The sequence below is a fragment of the Danio rerio genome, chromosome 11 (assembly GCF_052040795.2).
Source record: "Danio rerio strain M-AB ecotype USA chromosome 11, GRCz13ab, whole genome shotgun sequence".
In the NCBI taxonomy this organism is placed as follows: Eukaryota; Metazoa; Chordata; class Actinopteri; order Cypriniformes; family Danionidae; genus Danio; species Danio rerio.
The window spans coordinates 44,491,563-44,510,471 of record NC_141031.1 but is presented as its reverse complement, the minus strand read 5'-3'; the positions used below and the strand labels follow the sequence as shown (position 1 = coordinate 44,510,471).

The 18,909-nt window shown below is 38.9% G+C and overlaps 1 protein-coding gene across 7 annotated transcripts in view; it reads right to left on the bottom strand.

The window, feature by feature from the left end:
- Positions 1-18,909, bottom strand: part of kcnab2a (potassium voltage-gated channel subfamily A regulatory beta subunit 2a) — a 241,743-nt gene that overhangs the window by 35,014 nt on the left and 187,820 nt on the right. For all 7 annotated transcript variants that reach the window (XM_087274282.2, XM_087274283.2, XM_087274281.1 and 4 more), the window contains 4 exons: positions 14,447-14,491; positions 8,405-8,449; positions 5,613-5,656; positions 5,439-5,525 (listed from right to left, as the gene is read on the bottom strand). In XM_087274282.2, coding sequence (XP_087130408.1) covers positions 5,439-5,525; positions 5,613-5,656; positions 8,405-8,449; positions 14,447-14,491 — 221 coding nt within the window. The remainder of the gene's footprint in view (positions 1-5,438; positions 5,526-5,612; positions 5,657-8,404; positions 8,450-14,446; positions 14,492-18,909) is intronic.

The following is an 18,909-nucleotide window of genomic DNA, read 5'->3' as shown; positions in this document are numbered from 1 at the left end:
TCAGGCATATACTAATAAGATACTTTGTATGTTATTAAATGCTTTATTAATTCAACTTCATCCAGTTTTATGACCTAATCTAAAGTGAGGACTATTTATACTTTATAAATCTCTTATAGAGGGTCATGTGACCATCAGGAAGAACGCAGCATCTCATTTCTCACAGGACGCATTCTATGTTCTCGTGGTCTCCCGAGTTCATTCTTCTGTTGTGACCTGGCAAGACCTTCTTTACAAGAACGCAAATCCGTTCTCTGCGGAGTTTCTCAGAGTTTTTTGTTCTTAATTTCTGCGGTCACACTTTACAATAAGGTTCATTAGTTAATTTTACTTAATGCATTTACTAACATGAACAAACAATGAACAATACATTTACTGCAGAATTTGTTCATGCTAGTTAACATTAGTTAAAGAAAATACAGTTGTTCATTGTGTGTTCATGTTAACTCACAGTGCATTAAATAATGTTAAAAAGCATGGATGATAATAATGCATTAGTAAATGTTCATTCATTCATTCATTTTCTTGTCGGCTTAGTCCCTTTATTAATCCGGGGTCGCCACAGCGGAATGAACCGCCAACTTATCCAGCAAGTTTTTATGCAGTGGATGCCCTTCCAGCCGCAACTCATCTCTGGGAACATCCACACACACACATTCACACACACTCATACACTACGGACAATTTAGCTTACCCAATTCACCTGTACCGCATGTCTTTGGACTGTTGGGGAAACCGGAGCACCCGGAGGAAACCCACGCGAAGGGAGGGAGAACATGCAAACTCCACACAGAAACGCCAACTGAGCCGAGGCTCGAACCCTCGACCTAGTGACCTTCTTGCTGTAAGCCAACAGCACTACCTACTGCTCCACTGCCTCGCCCAGTAAATGTTCAATTATGATTAATAAATGCTGTACAAGTGTTGTTCATGATTAGTTCATGTTTGTAAATGCATTAACTAATGAACCTTATTGTAAAGTGTTACCATTTCTGCTATAGTTTACACTACTATACTACTTTAATATTACACACCATAGTATTTAAGGCACAGTTCAGGAAAAATACAAAGCCTAAATATACAAAAACAACAACAATAAACCAAAACAGTCAAAAAAATGATAAAGTTAGTGCCCCTACAAAAGACTTTCCCAAACATCCTAAACATGCATATAAAAATATATTGTGTTTTAGTTTTATTTGTCTGTTTGTCAACTACCGACATAAGAGATGTGTGTAAAAGTAAAAAGAGAAAGAGCAGTGAAGCATCGGGCTCTTTAATGACAGAACAGCAGATGTCTGCAGCCCCTCCAGCTGTTTGTGTTTCAGCTACTGAACTGTGTGAACTTTCTAAAGGGCAGCTAGGCTAATAATTGTACATCACAGAACATCTCTGTCTTGCTTTTTAAAGATCAGCCACCCCTTCACCTGAAAACACTGCTTGAGATTTAATTCAGCCTGGCATCTTACAAAAGGCCAATTGGCCAAACTGAAGGAGCATTAAAAGGTGATCACCATAAACTACCATCTAATTCTGTTAGCGTTTAGCACTCGACTCCTAGCTCGGGTATTGCTGTGGTGATTGTATGTCTAATGGACTATACGCACAGCTAGTGTTTTTCAGCCAATGATGAACTTCCAGTGAAAGCTTTGTGTGACTATTTTTAATATCACAAGGTTTCTTTTACAGCATCGATGTTGTAATGTAATTCAAATATAATCAGTTTAATAGACTTAAGCAACCATCTGGTTGTTAAAGGGCACCTATGGTGAAAAATCTACTTTTCAAGCTGTTTTGACAGACATGTGCAACCCAAGCTCATTCTGAAAACGTAGTCCCACGGACGTTTCTGGAGACAGTGGAATATGTCCCGGGGGGTACGTACGGCCGCGTTAATTTTTTTCGAACGAACCCTGCGGGGCGGTGTGATGCTGTTGCCTTTCGCGCTTGCCTTACCTCCTTGTGGAGGGCTTCCCCGCTGAAACTTGTTTGTCCACTCAGCTCACCGTGTACGTCGGCAGTCTCGAGATGCAGAGAGGAGTCGACCACGGCGACCGGTTTCGAGTCCGGGGAAGAGCAGTTCCAGCAATCAGGTAAGACAAAAAAAGAAAAAAAAAAAAGAATCCCAAAAATTAAGTGAACGAGTTTCGTGACAGAGTGAGAAGGCGGCGAAATCCGAAAACGCGGTGGAATAAAAAAATCAGGGCTTTTATTTTTTTGGTTGTCTTTTTAGGGAAGCGAGCGGGCGGACGGGTCGATCGGTAAAATTGGTTGGGTTCAGGGAAGGAGGAGGGAGAGTCGGCTGATTGGCCGGTCGCGCAGTCAATCATCCGGTCAGTTGGACAGCGGCCTCCGGCAGGTTCACGCGAGAACAGCGCTTGCGAGAGACGTCTGAGGTGCGAAAAAGCGCACAACAGCGGCCTCTCGCGGATTCGCGAAAACAAAAACTGCAGCCGTACGTACCTGCCGGGACGTATTCCATGGTCTCCAGAAACGTCCGCGGGACTACGTTTCCACAATGAGCCTGGGTTGGACATGTGTGTAGGTATAGTGTATAGACCGTCATATTGGGGTGATAACACACACAGTCCTTTTTTTTCAATTTAACAACATAATAACTGTGGACCAGTTGGAGTGGTTTTCAGACCGACCGCAACTTGACGTAGGAGTGCGGTCCCCTCGCTCACTAATATTGATAGACAGGCGCATCACCATATCCTCAGTTTGTTGTTTCACGTCCGCCATTTTCAGCGTGAGAGTCAAAGCGATGTCACTACAGGAACACCCTTGCTCTATTTTTAGATGTAAGGCTCATTAGGCTCAACACAAGATCAACATTCTCCACATGATCGCTCTAATCGGAATTATTGTTTGTAACTTTAGGTAGGTTTGCAAACGTGTACTTTTCATTGCGTCTAACTTAAACTTCAGCCGTTTGCATTTCTCGCGATCACAGAAGCTCCCTGTGATCTTAACTAGGTGCAGCTGGAAAAGTGCAAGCGCGTTGCCTTACGTGCACGTCCCTCCTTTGGAAATAAAATAATGAACTTGCCTGCAGGTCGCACACCAGAAGTGCCGCTCGGCACTTGTACTCTCTGCTTGGTCTGTGTCTTAGTTGTACATGTACGGGTGAATACTGATCCTCTCACTTATGCTGCTTCTCTCTGTCTGCCTGTCTGCTGCAAACAAGGGGGCGGAGCCAAGAGCTCCCCCACTCTTTGTTATGTTAGGCGGGAAGGCGAAACTAATTGTCATGTAAAGCATCACACCCCTAAAACAGCGAGCTGTGTACACGCCCCCTAAATGACACTTTTGAACACATTATAATAAAAAAATTGTGGTGGGGCAGCCACAGGACAACGGCGCCAGTCCGCTCACCACACACCAGCTATTGGTGGAGAGACAGTAATAGAGCCGATTCGGTGGATGGGGATGATTGGGAGGCCAGAATTATAAAGGCTGATTGAGGGACTTTGACCAGGACACCGGGGACCCAGGACCCAGCCGGGGCTCGAATCAGCAACCTTCTTGGTGACAGTGCTACCCACTGTGCCACCCGTTGTATCTTTTTCTTTATTAAATTGATCTATGTTTGTAGATTGTTTACTGAATTTCATGCACTCCCCTACAGAATCATCCCAATCAATCTGAAATTATAAATACTTTTTAAATAGTTATTCAATTCATCAAGTCCAATTGTATTCCAGGTTTTTTTCTACTGGCCCGATTGGACCAGTAGTTCAGATTTTTACTTGCCCTGCCAAAATTTTCACTGGCCCCACCAAAGAAATCAAAATGTTAATTGCTATTCATTAGCCACATATATTAAATAATGTGTCACAAATTAATGTCTGGCAGTTCATTCCACTGTGGCGAACCCAGATTAATAAAGGGACACAACCGAAAAGAAAATGAATGAATGAAAATAATGTCAGTGAATGTAGAAGTTAAATATTTGAAAAATGTTAAAATATTTAGCAGTAAAATATAGCAGTATGGAAAATGTGCAGGTATTTTTTTGCAAAACAAAACGTGGCTGACTTAAAAGTGACGGCAAACTAAGCAAAACATCACCTTCATTTTTTTCGTCATGCTGTACCCATTTAAATGTTTCCACAAAGTGAGAAACGTTTGGTTAGACGTTTTCCTTTAGCCTCATAATTTGATGTCGTGGTCATGTTGCCTTCAATTAAAATTTAGTGACAAGGCAGCACTGCCCCGATCGGGTGAGTAACGATTCTGTCTACTGTCCCGAGCATCTCTCACGCTGGCCCCGGGCCATCGGGCAGTCCTTACTGTTGAGCCCTGTATTCATATCGCAAAATAAAGAAATATATAGCTGTAGGAGCCATGAATTGCATATTGGAAATTGGCCACAAGGTGTCAGTTTGAGAGTATATAACTGTGGCTTCACCGCATTGAGGACAAGAGCGTTGGTACACTCAAAAAAATCGTTTTTTTTTTTTACTTGTTCAAGCTACTTATTTAAAATGAGCACAATTCTTAGGATTACATTGGTACAACCTAATATTTTTATGTTCAATCCACATAAATTTGTTAAAAGTGTTAAGTTAACTTAATCGATTTGTGTTGGGAAGATATGAATGAATTGTGTGGAACCCTGCATTGTTTACAGTGTAGGAAGCATACAGGCTGCGTCCGAAACCGCATACTTCTATACTATATACAGTAGTACGTTAAAATCAGTATGTGAACCGAGTAGTATGTCCGAATTCATAGAATTCGAAAATCAGTATGCGAGAAGTACCCAGATGACTAACTACTTCCGGGGAGATTTTAGAAGTGCGCATCCCATGCACGCTGCGCTATTCCATAATGCCCCGTAAGAGAATTCATGAATGGGAGTGAAGTGACGCAACTGACGCAGGTAGATCACGTGATGACAAAGTGGCAGATGTAGTACGTCCAAATTCCATTCATACTTTTTACATTCATACTGTATAGAACGCACTTTTCTAACAGCCGAGTAGTACGTTTAAATTCAAATACAGTACCTACTGAGTAGTAGGCGGTTTCAGATGCAGCCACAGTTTTTGACCGTAACGAAACAACAACAGAGAAGTGTGCATTATAGATGAAGGAAAATTGATGAAGGAATTCTGTTAATTGGAAAATAAAGACCTTTTTATTTGCATCTATTTTGCCTATGGACTCTGACTTTTACGCATAAAAAAACTTGCTTACTCTACCAACAACAGCAGCAATAGAACACCACTACAATAGCAATGTTAGATTTTTCCCATATTGTGCAGTCCTATTTAAAACCGTATAAAGATTCCATGGCTGTTTCAAGTTGATAATAGAAACGGATTAAAATGGAGTGAAATAAAATAACATCTGAAGCCCAAACAGAACAGAATGAGTCACTGTACCGCTTAATAACTAAAGGTTTAGAACAGAGAGGTAGATGTATGTACCTTCCATGGGTGTGTTGGGGTCAGGTCTGTTTGCAAACACTACGTCCACATATTCTAACTGCAATCTCTCCAACGACGCCTTTAAACCTACAGAAGAGCAGGGTGAATACATTCAGCACACATTCAAAGCAGTTTGATCCGCTATTACTCAGATGTGCGTGTTTTGTCACTCACCTTCTATAATGTGTTTTCTTGACAATCCTCTCTCTGTCTCTGCTCTAGAAAACAGCAGAGTGTGCAGTGTTATGCAATCATGACTGACGTTGTATTTAGAAAGTGTTGGAGGGTTAAATTACAATTAACCCTTGTGTGCTGTTAAGGTGTTTACATCCATTCTGGGGTAATTTTGAGTCTTAAAGAGCCCCTATTAAAAAATGTCATATTTTGATTTTGGGGGTCTCCAACAACATGTTTATATGCGTGCAAGGTCAAAAAACACTTTCATTGTCTTATAATCTGCATTTATTTTTACCAAATTATCCAGCCTGATCTCACGAGAAAACGTAAGTATTTTACGTTTTGCCGTTTTAGTCGCTAATTCGTACGAATTCGTCCGAGTTCAGTCAAACGAAACTGTATGATTTTAAAAAGGAGGTGTGGCACCTAACCCCACCCCTAAACCCAACCGTCATTGGAGGATGAGCAAATCATACTAAATTGTACGAATTAGATCATACGAATTCATCCGAATTAGCCACTAAATCAAAAAGTTACGAATTGCCGTGAGATTGTGTTGAATTATCCCAGCGACTCTCATATGATTCGTTCAGCGATTAATTTGTTCCCAAACCCCTCCTTAGCGCGAAGCTAATCTGCGATGATAGGATCGATGAGGACCCAGTCTATTGAGATTAGTCAATTGCAATCCAGCATTTGATAGACAGAAATGCTCACCACGGTTTCAATATGAAGTAGCAGAAAGTATGTGAGGGCCCAACGCAGGAATGCATTAAATCAATGCAGTTAAACACCAGCATATTGCTCTACTCTTAAACCTAACCCCAAGTAATAACAACGACACACATTCAGTAATAATCCACACAGTGGCAAAAGTTGACCTATTTCGAAAATTGACCGCGCCGCATTTGTGAGGAGCAGCTGATGGTGGCCATAGCAAAGGCAAACAGCAGAGGATCGCCAGTTCAGAAATGCATTTAAATCAGTAAAGGAAGACGCGCACGTCATGTTTTTAAAGTGGTTTTGGACGCAATATGTGAACAGCCCCATACAGATTAAACCTGAGAGGTACAGTACAAGCACTGATCTATAATAGATACGTGACTACAACTCATAACACAATTAAACAAATATTTTGCAAACTACACAAAACGGGGCAACAATTTTAATTACATTTACATGTTATGATCCGGAGGAAGAAGAAACTGGTCCATTTGAACAGTAAAAGTTACTGATAAAGCCCCTGTCAAAGTCTGACAAAGTCCTATACGTAATAGTCTCAGCTGCTCTTCCAATAGCAAACAATTGGCGAATGGCGTGTTGCAGCATAGATTATTGTATCAAAAAAATAAATAAAATGACAGTTGGCTAAACTGTGGTGTTGTTGAGAAAATGAACTTTATTCCTTTATTCCCCGCAGCCGAATCTCCATCTGTCAGTGATCGTCATCTTCGTGTCATGATCAGTCCCATGATCCTGTGATATTTGGAGATGTACCGTATCGACGTTGATGCGATTAAGCAAAAGATCCGAACCCAACTCGATTTGTTTATTCGACTATATCACTAAAGAATCAATGGTAACACTTTGTTTTGATGGTCCATTTGAGTATTAGTAGACCGCCTGTTTAATATCTGTTGATACTAGGGTTGGCAATCATATTTGGCATCATACAATGTCTACTGTGAAATACTGCGATGGAGGATGGTATCAAATTCATTTGATTCATGTTGGGTTAATGGGGGGGGAGACTTTGAAAATGTTCAAAAATTCAATTAACTGTGTAAATTGACTGCCCTTTCATTATGTTTGGGGCTGTTTTTGCCCCCATTGACTTCCATTATAATGACATTTTTTGATTGTAAAGCCATGACAACATGTAATCATGCATTCTTGATTGTTGCTGGTGTTCCCTGTTGGGAAGAGAATTTGTTTTTTATTTTTACTGTTGATCATCAGTTGCAGTGCAAGAAAAAGCTTTGTTTCTGCCTTATACATGTAGTACTGCATGTGTGAGAGAGAGACACCTTTGATCACTTACTTGATATGTCAAAGAAAATTTACATAAGCAAGTCAGCTTTCAGAACACAGTAAGTGTATTTCTGCACACACACACCATAACCTGCTGTTTTCCACTGGACTCCATGTAAAAACCAGAAACTAATTTGCACAGGCCTATCTAAAGGGCTAATGGCGCCAACTGATGATCAACAGCAAAAATGACCATTTTACCTCTTCCCAACAGGGCAAACCAGCAACAATTAAGAATGCCTGATTATATGCTGTCACGGCTTTGCAATCAAAAAATGCCATTATAATGGAAGTCAATGGGGAAAAAACTGCGACCAAAACATACAGCAACAATAATGGGTAGAACATTTGAACAGTACACACAAGGGCCATAATATTGTACAGTATATAAACATTGTAAATATTGTATATTGCACATACATAGAAAATAATAATCCTACTCTAAATACTCTGAGCACAAACACGTTACTTAGTATAATCTGGCAGTTCTTGTGTGTATTGCCTCTTCATGTTGAATTGCTGAATACCTCCTCATTTGTAAGTCGCTTTAGACAAAAAAACACCTGCTAAATGACTAAATATACATGTAAATGTAAATATGAAACAAAATATATAATGCATTTTAAAAACGTAGGAGTTCAGTCAACAGATCTGAAGCAGCTATATTCTTCACTTAATAGTAATTCTTAAGTAAAGCTTAAAAGTAGTGTTTGCATCATGCATTTATTGACTTTATAATAGATATTAAATATACATACTTTCCACCCCAAAATATTTTGGTTGTGATGACTAAACTGGAGCGTCTGCAAAAGAAAAGAGGGAAAAAAGAGGAAACTCATTAAAAATGAGGTCACCCCTGTTATGACTTTTAAAAAGTAATTAAGAAGTTGCAAATAATTACAACAGAAAATGGCTTGCGATAACCATTTTAAATTCAAATGAATGTACACACACACACACATGCACACACACAAATATGTAAATCAGATATAATTATTATATTACTAACATTTGTTTGTGACTGTATGTGTGTGTATCGAGTGCTCAGCATAAATGCGTAAAACCCTTTAAAAAAAGTATTTTTATGCATTTATATCAGTGTTTATGGACAATATACAGTGATGCATTCTTACAAAACAGTTTTAATAAATAGTTTTATTCATTCAAATTATTATTTATTATTATTTTTATTAAGGGCCAAGCACCGTAGGTGGGAAAAAAACTTGCGGGAAAGTTGTATAATTTAGCACAATGATAGAGGACAGTCTTAACATTAATCAGACCAGATATGAAGTCTTAAAATCAAACTCTCTAGCGCCACCACTTGTCCAAACTTTCACGTATGTTTATCATCATAACTTTTGAACCGAATGGGCTACAATCAAAATTCTTTTTTCCTCTGATTCCTTGGCTCAGTCCGATTCAAACCTATGACGTCATTAATTTTTTTGCGCTATTTCAAATTTTTCAAAAAAACTATTTGATCGAACTCGTCCTAGGCCGCTTCTCCGATGTTCACCAAAATTGAATCACATGATCTACAGACCATGCCAACCAAAAGTTATGGAATTCAAGTTAATTTGACCAACCGTTTTCGTTTAACTTGCGATCAAATTTAACAAAGAACTTGCGAAAATGGACTTGAGGCGATATCTCCGTAACACATACACCGATTCACACCAAACTTGGTGTGTGTAATGACAACTAGGGTCTAAGGTTATATGCGGAGTTTCGGCGCACTGCCCCCTAGTGGTCCGGAGATGCAAAAAACTTGCTTTTGTGGCTTATAACGTCTCAACCTTTCGTCCAAAGCTCATAAAACTGGTCTCATTAAATGCGGCAGAGCATGTCGAGTCGAATGATGTCTGATTTTCACAGGTCAGCCATTTTGGGTGTCGCCCATTTCGATTTTTGCCCAAAAATGCTATATTTTACCAACACATTCACATATCATTACAAAACATGGTATGCATCTTCAACCCCATGCCCTGAAAGTACTCAAAAACTTCAGGAGCAGCGCCACCTTTTGGGCAAAAGTGCTTGGCCCCTTAATTGCTGCTTGCAGCTATATTTATTATTATTACTAAAAGGGACTAAGCCGACAGGAAAAGGAATGAATGAATGAATTATTATTATTATTATTATTTCATTTATTTAGCCAGGAGATCACATTGAGACAGTACTGTCTCTTCTTCCAGTGAGAATAAGGGCCTACTCACACTATGCTATCTGAACTGTGCTCAGGCCGTTTCGTGGATCGTTTGAGAGTGTGAGTGGTCTGAATTGGGCTCAGGCACGGTTCAGTTGGCAGGCCCTGGCCCGGTTGGAAGAGGTGTGGCTGAGCACGGTTCACTTGGGATTAGCACGCCTGAGCCCGAAACTGAAGACGAGATGTGACTTTTAAGGGACTGTTTCATATGGATTAATTAATCATTCTTACTGTTTAATGAACGCATACCGTAGATTAATAATGATGCAAACTCCTCCCTGCATGACAGCTGCACCTTCAGCAAACCTCCTAATTCATGCAGCACGAGGTGTTTACGATTGTTTATGAGCATCAAAAGTGGCTGATCTGTTCGGCGAAATATTTGACAGCGTGACTGCATCCCAAACCACTAAAACGACATAACTAAAGAAATGTCCACTGTGCTGAGCGCGATCACTTCTGACCAGTGCATCATCGATGACGTAAGCGCACTCAGGCCCAAATGTGATGTGAGTGTGGGCTGTCGGGTGAGACGGGAGGGGGGACAAGTGTGCTTCGGCCCGGTTCAAAGCAACTGAACATAGTGTGAGTACGCCCTAAGAGTGAGTGTTGTCACCTAACATATCCTAATAATTTATTTAAATGTATTTAAATGAGATTATGCAAAAAAATAAAAAAATAAAAAAATATAAATTATAACCTTTAGAAAATCAACTAAATACTACAGCCTCTTTAATTTTACCTGTTTATTTTTAATTCATGTGTTCTCCTCATATTCATTGGGGTGTTCTCACTTTTGCACTATGATCTTAAGTTTATTTTAGATCCACACTCAAAATAAAAAAGATGGCTTGTTTTGACCCAACATTGGGTCAAATATAAACAAACAAACCCAACATTGGGTACAGTTTATTCAATTTTATTTATTTATTATTTATTTAATCATTCATTTTCTTTTCTGCTTAGTCCCTTTATTAATCTGTGGTCGCCACAGCGGAATGAACCACCAACATATCACTTTTTTGCATACCCAATTCACCTATACCACATGTCTTTGGACTTGTGAGGGAAACCATAGCACCCGGAGGAAACCCATGCGAACAAGGGGAGAACATGCAAACTCAACTGACCCAGCTGAGGCTCGAACCAGCGACCTTCATGCTGTGAGGCGATCGTGGTACCCATTGCGCCACCCTATTTATTACTTATTTTTCGATTAAATTTAAACGACACTTTTTAACACAATGGTTGGGTTTGTCAATACTTGACCTAATGCTGGGTTAAAACAACCCAGCATTTTCATATTTGCATTTGGTCTTCAAACGTAAAACCAGTAAACTAGATCTGCACAAACCTCTCATAGCATCCTGCAGCAAGCATCACTGTAAAAGCATCAATTTATCCAGAGAAATTTGTTTGAGTGTGCTCATTTCTGCAGGTCACTGTATGTACCATTAGATAATAAATATCTCTTCTGTCAGATTTGGCTCACAAACTATTAGCCAGTAAACCCACACACAGAGCACAGAAATAAGATGAGGTGAGGGGTTCTGTGCTCTGATATTGATGCACACTGACTAGCAAGATGACTAAGCAGCACGATCACACACTTAGACACACACACACACACACACACACACACACACACACACACACACACACACACACACACACACACACACACACACACGCACACACACACACACACACACACACACACACGATACACGATACAGTAGAGAGCTCAGTTACTCTTCATGTGATTATGCAGAGACAGTGGGAGCCCATCCTGCTTTCAATTAAAGGGACAGTTCACCCCAAACTAAAATTTACTTATAATTTTCTCACCCCCAGTTGGTTCCACACCATTATGAGCTTCTTATTTTCCAAACCTGTTTGAGTTTATTCTTACACAAAAGAAGATATTTTGAAAAAATGTTAAAAACCAGTAGCCACTAGCTTTGCTTTTCCAACCGCAAAACTAGAATATTGCATAAAAGATTTGCAAATAAAGCAGCGATTCCATCCAATGAGTCAAAGAGAACAAACATCACTTCCTGACAAACTGGCAGCAAATATTAAAAGAGAAAAATGTACATGCTGCAGTAGGAGAAGCCACTGTGGGTCTGTTATCTACTATAATAAATGAGTTGTGCCGCAGAAGACGAAATGCAATGAATGCTATGCGGTGGTTTTGGAAGGCATGAGACACTTTTTAAAAGCACAGACAGAAACTCAAGACCGTTCTGGAGGGAATAATAAAATATTAATAATAATAATAATAATAATAATAATAATAATAATAATAATAATAATAATACTGAACCACTGTGATGACAGACTTTGGCTGAGGGATTTTAGAAAGAGCAAAACAACATTTCATATATTTTACAATGTGCGGGAAATGCTGCAAAGTCCATAAAAGCGTCCCATTACACATATTTCTATCATCACATGACCTGTTCTATCTTTTGGTCAATGGATTTTCATTTTAGAAACAGATATTTAGAATTTAGTGGTATTTTGGGATGGATGTGTGAATGGTCTTTTCCGGAAAAATTCCAGAACGTTCTTGCATGTGTAAACAGCGCTTCTTTGAATTTACCGGTAAAGTTGTTCCTGTAATTTTCCAGACATTTACCGGTATCACTGTGTGAAAGGGGCAGGTGTCTTGATTCTCTGCCGCCTAGCCTGACACTGGCAATGTTTACCTCAGGTACAGCCATTGTGCTTTATTCAGTGTTAAATGCTAATAATGTGAGGTTGAATGCCATTTTACATGACATGTATTGCCATACTGAAAGCAGCAGCAGATAGTTCACCTCAGATCTTGAAAAATAAAACAAACCGTTTAAAATTGAACTTCAAAACTGTGACTCAGTGAGAGCCAACACATTTCCAACACATACTCTGAATGGTTGAATTAAGATTTCTATCGTGTTTCGTCTGGTGCAAACAGCCAAATTGCTTATCACTGCGCATCTCGTCAAGTAGCGTGTTGTTAGGACACAGGGTTACAATGTAACCTGCTCACCTAGTGCATACCTGTTAACATTGGGATGTGAAAATAGGGGATTTGCCCACCATAATAAGGGATTTTTTTTCGTTTGATTACAATAAATAACAGAGGTTTCACTTTAAAATTGCAAACATCTAACGTTATAGTGAAAGCATTCGATTGCTTTACTAACTTGTTATGCTCATTTAGGACAAAATTAGTTGTGTTTGAAAAAAAACCCACCAAGATCGACATCTTTAGATGTTATTATTATTATTATGTGGATATGTCTGTTTAAACACGCACCCAAAACCGTGTACAGAATTCATTTGGGAAGCAGCGTCTATTTATCACTATGGAGTGCGTCAGCTGACAGTCACGCGCTGCTACTTGACTGTTTTGAGGATGCATATGAAGGAGAGACGGCACCTCTGGTAAAAAGGAAAGGGAATCCCGCCGTTTTTATATTTATTTCAAAGTGTTTTAAACAAAGCGAAAGCAAAGAAAAGACTCACATTTAAGAGCAAGGTGTGGCCCCAGGTGGTTCGGCGATATGGGTTGCGTACAGTGAGGCTTGACTCTTTAATGTTTAATTACCACCCTTGAGAGAAAGACTGAAAATACGGGAAAAATACGGAAAAATACGGGACGATAGCAGGATAGAACTGTAAAATACGGGAGAATCCCGGGAAGAACAGGAGGGTTGACAGGTATGCTAATGTTTAGACTCCTAATTTTTATATTATTTGCTGATTAATAACCATCTCATGTGGAACTCTGAATCTGCGTCTCATTTCGGAGGCTGCTATGTACTGTCCACCGGAGGTCACATTTCAGTCATGAACGCATGCTCTGAGAGCCTTTCTGACTGAATGAACGAAATACACTGTTTTTCACCAAGGCAACCCGGGGTGCTGAAATACAATTATCTAAACTGGTATTAAGCGGGTTAAAATAACCAAAACAAAGACGGACGTTCAAGCACATAATGCACATTTTCAAAGCAGAATATCTGACTTCAGCATTGTTTTTCAGATGAACATGTTCACTTAGCATGTTTCTAAAACATCTGCAAACATATAATGGTATTTTTATGAGTCAAAAACGTACATACAGCACCTTTTACTGTATTTTTTATATGATATTTCAAAATGATATTCTAAAAGTAGGAAGGTAGTTGGAAACAGCTAATGAAAACCATAGCACTGTAGGAAAAATAAAACATACAATGGCAAACAATGGCATTATTCAAAATATCCCCAGTAGAAAGAAACTCAAGGTAGGTAAATATTGCCATAATTTTAAGTTTTGAGTGAAATATCCCTTTAATACATCCTAAAAAGTGCTTCTATCAACCATGAACTTCTGTCACGCACATTTATCAGGACATCGGCTTCACGACAAACACACACATATGCGACTCTTTCATAATTCAATATCTAGATGGCACATCAACAGGGCGAGCCAGGCTTTAATAATTTATATTTGTGCCTGTCTGGGGTTGCGGTGACACAATCTCTGAGGCACTGGGCCGAGCTATCAGCACAAGATAAGAAGAGGAAATGAAAAGCTGTATGCTGTTGGTGAACATACCTCCATCCTTTCTTCTTTATGACGTTGCCCAGCACCACCTCCGCCCTGCAACACAAAACCAGATGCTTATCAGACTAATCGGTCATCTTACTGACATCTACGACAACAGAATGGGCCACCGGTGGGAGTAAACCAAGACAGCAATGTGATACGATGCATTCATGTAAATTAAAAACACAATCCACGGGCAAGACTCTATCAAAACATTTTATTTCAAAACATACCAGTATTTTCATATTTAAAGGAGACCTATTATGCCCATTTATCTGCCACTGCTTCGCCTATTTTATATATTGTTATTATGCTTATTTTGCTGTATATTTTCTGTACAGCACTTTGCTCTCTACATTAAAAGAGGAGAGTTTACGCAAGAAAAACAGCCTTTGATGTTGATGGAATTGCATGTGTTTTGGTCAAAATTCAATTTGCATTCAATAATTGTTTCTAGGTAGCTATATTCCTCCACAACCTCGACCATTCATTTATGTATATATATTTTAATCTTACTATTATTTATTAAGCTATTTAATTCTGCTTTGACTGTCATGTCACTCTTAAAGACAATTGTTTGAAACATGCACTGATGCTCTTGTTCAGGACACCCAGTGACCCTCAGACAGCACACTCATAGATTATTCATGGAATTTCTGATGCATATCACGAAACAACAGGCAATAATTAGGGGTGTAACGATACACTCAGCTCACGATACGATGTGTATCACGATATAATGTTCACGATTCGATATGTATCATGAAATTTGGAAGAAAAATTGAAAATTAAACTGAAATGCAAATTTTACTAAGTAAACTGTTTTTTATGTATTTCTTTTGTTTCAACTTGTTAAACTGAACCTTCTTTAAGAAAATAAATTAAACAGGCCTGTCTCTGGAAAATAAAACAATTAAAAAACTTCTTAAAAAATATTATTGAAATGACAGAGACAAAATTAAGGAACAATTTAAGTAAAGGTGCAAAAAAAATTCAATTTAATTTAACAGTAAGAGCTTAAGGCTTTGCTTGGTCACATGCGTTTTTTGTGTGTGCAAAAAAAAATCCACATTTTCCAGGTATTTAATTCATATTTAATTAAATTCATTTAGAGATATCTCTAATTACAATTGTGACTAGTCAAAACTCATTTAGAGATATCAGCAAATATTTTTCAATGGAAGTCAATGGAGGAATATGACTAGTCATAATATATTTGCAGATATCTCCAATCTGATTTCGTACTAGTACAATTGTAATTGCAGATATCTCTAATTGTCATTCTGACTAGTCGAATTACAATTATGACTAGTCAAAATATAGTTAGAGATATCTCTAAATATATTTATGGATAGTCAGAACAAAGGTTCAAATGCTAAAACGGCTTGCCATACACGCGCGTCTATCATATTACGCCCTCTGTAGTAACAGCTCACGGTCAGCTCACGTCATGTGTGATTTTGCGGCCGCAAATACATCATTATATGAAGACAGAATGATATTTTACTTAAAACTTAAGATGTTTGACCCAGTATGCGTATCAAAAAGCGGACGAGTCTAAAGCAATGACTGTACAATCGAAATGTTGCCAGACGTCTGATTTTGAGAGGATGGGCCATCCTCTATTTCAACTCCACTCATCTTGGTCTGCTAACATTACTGCTGCTGCAATCTGAACTCACGTGCGACAGCAGGTGGAACGTAGCTTACATGCAAACAGCTCAACTAATAAGAGAAAACAGACGTCATATCGTAATCAAATCGTCATAACGCCACGATGCATATTGAGACATCTTTGCATCGCAATAAATCGTACAACGATAAATCGTTACACCCCTAGCAATAATGTTTTCTTAAAACATCAAGTGTGTCTACTTGGTGCTCAGCTACTTTTTGGTTGCTTTGTAGCATTTGTGATGAACAAAAATTAGGTTATGCAAGGCTAACAGTGGTCTCGACAGTGTGAAATTAGGTTTAATTTACAAAGCCTGGGTGCTGAGAAGCTCTTTAACTCTTCTGAAAGGAGCTCCTCCTTTCACCCACAGACGGGGAGGAGCATCAGGAACAGCCTGGAGACTCAAAGCCTCTCTGGCAGCCATTAGTGATGCTGAGGGTGTTAATTGGGCCCATTGAGGATAGATTTGTGATGTGATTTTACCGGTAAGTGCAATTTCCCTCCGGTGGAGCACTAGTCAATTCAATGAACCGCTGTGCTGTAATTCAGTTGACGCCACAAATCCCACCCACTGCTGCACTATTAATCTCTCTTAAAAAATCATGCTGCCTTTTCAAACGTAGCATGTTCGAGACAATTAAGAGACTATTTTAAAGCTAAAATGAAAATGCCATTTGATTACTTTAAACTCATGATATTACACTGCAATAAAAGTATATTTCTGTTTTTTTTTTCTAGCTTAAATAAAATTCCCTAATTCAGAAAGCATTTTAGTCAAAAGTCTTGTCTTGTTTTTCTTCAATACAAACCCAGGCTCAATATTGATATGTACCCCTACATACATTTCTGGAGAGCACCAAATACGCCCCAGGAGCTACATTTATTTTTGCAGTTTTTGTGAATCCACCAGAGGCCGCTGCGTGCACTTTTTTCGATCTCAGAACTCTTTTGTGAGTACCATTCACGCCTGCTGTTCTTGTGCAAATCCACCAGAGGCTGCTGTTGACTGAGGGACTGACCAACAGATCAATTCCCCCATCCACCTCCATTCCTAAATCCAACCAATAGTGTTATTAAAAGCACTGATTGACCCCCCCACCCACTTCCCTGAATCCAACCGACTGTGTTTTCAAAAGCAATCCAGAAAAAGAGAAGCACAAACTGATTTTTACCACATTTTACCATTCTCACGCTGATATTTACTTGTTTGTTTTTATTTTTTGGATTTTGCTTTACATGTTTCTGGAACTGTTCTTCGCCAAACTCCGCCAATAGCTCTGGCTACATAATTCGCGCTCTCCAGAAACGTATACGGGGGTACATTTTCACAATGAGCCCGTGTTGTTAATCTGCCAATGGGGTTATCAAAATAACTTTGCTTTCACTTTGAAATAAAATTATTTTGCTACCACCATTGGTGGATTATTTTGCTGATTTTAAGGAAAAACCTACTTAATTTTGACAATATTTCTGAAAACTAGACAATATTTCGAATATTTGTACAAAAGGCTTTTTGATTCAAGAATTTTTAGATATTTGGACAAGAATCACGACAAGACCTAGAGAAACATATTTTTTCATATTTTTTTTGTGCTCATGTTTCACTTAAAGGAAATCATGTTATTTTTTCATAAATCTTACTTAGATTATATACAGCTACTCTGCTAACTCAAGGCGTTACACGACGTCTTTCACATATATTCAGAATATGCATGTGTACATAATATGAATCATAGCATAACATGCATAGAGAGACGCTGCACGAAACATTTCCCATTGCCTACATATTTGCTACAGCATCCCGTTAAGGCTAGACACTGTACATGTCATGATCAATTTTAACAACTAAAAACCCTTACAGTTTGTGGCCCAGAGTCCACAGCTTCTGCTTGTAGGAGCTGCTCCTTCTTTGGGGAGATTTTAACCGAATCCAGCACTGAACTAGGAGAGATTCTGGAAGTTGTTTTGTCAAATCATGCTTGCTATGTATTTTATAGTTTTCTGGAACATAATTAATATTGAACTGTAAGCACTTCTGTCTTTGTGTCTTGTCATTTGGAAGCCCAAATACACAAACAGAAGCTCTGTGGAAATAGCAGCATTTGGACGCATTTTAGCTCCCTCTGCTGTAACATAACATTACAGCGCCTCTGGCCACGCCCCTTAGCTGTGCAGTATGTGTGCGAGGTAAATGTACGTTTGTGATCTCACTGGCCTGGAAGTTTTTTTTAGTTCCCAAAATTCGTTCACTGTAGGCTTTGCTAAGCTAATTCTGTAAAAACCAAGGTCTCCCTTTGCATTGAACTTTGAGAAAGTTACATTCAGAGATGCTGTTTATGTTCACACAGCTACATTACACATCAACTAGTTATATATATGATATCGTAGTGGACCACCCCTTTAATGCTAACTGACCCAGCCAAGGCTTGAACCAACAACTTTCTTGCGATCCTAAAGATAATTTCAATACCTTTTCAAAACCTTCTCAGAATATTTTAAGACCTCATCGCCACTTCAATTACTAATCAGTATCACACCTTTAACTTGCATTTTCCCATTTAGCCGTCTGTTTCGCTCTTTCTGCCATGTTTGTCGCAAATTACGTGACATCACCCAGACGGAGGAGCTTGCCTGGACACGGCCCGACCTGAACCAATCACATGGATTGAGCATGTTTTTTTTTTTGGAGTCAAACTATTTGGACAGCGCTTGAAGAAAATTTAAGACCTCGTAAAAACGCTATTAAGACTTTTAATGGCCTTAATTTTCTCATAATTGATTTATCAACTTTTAATAC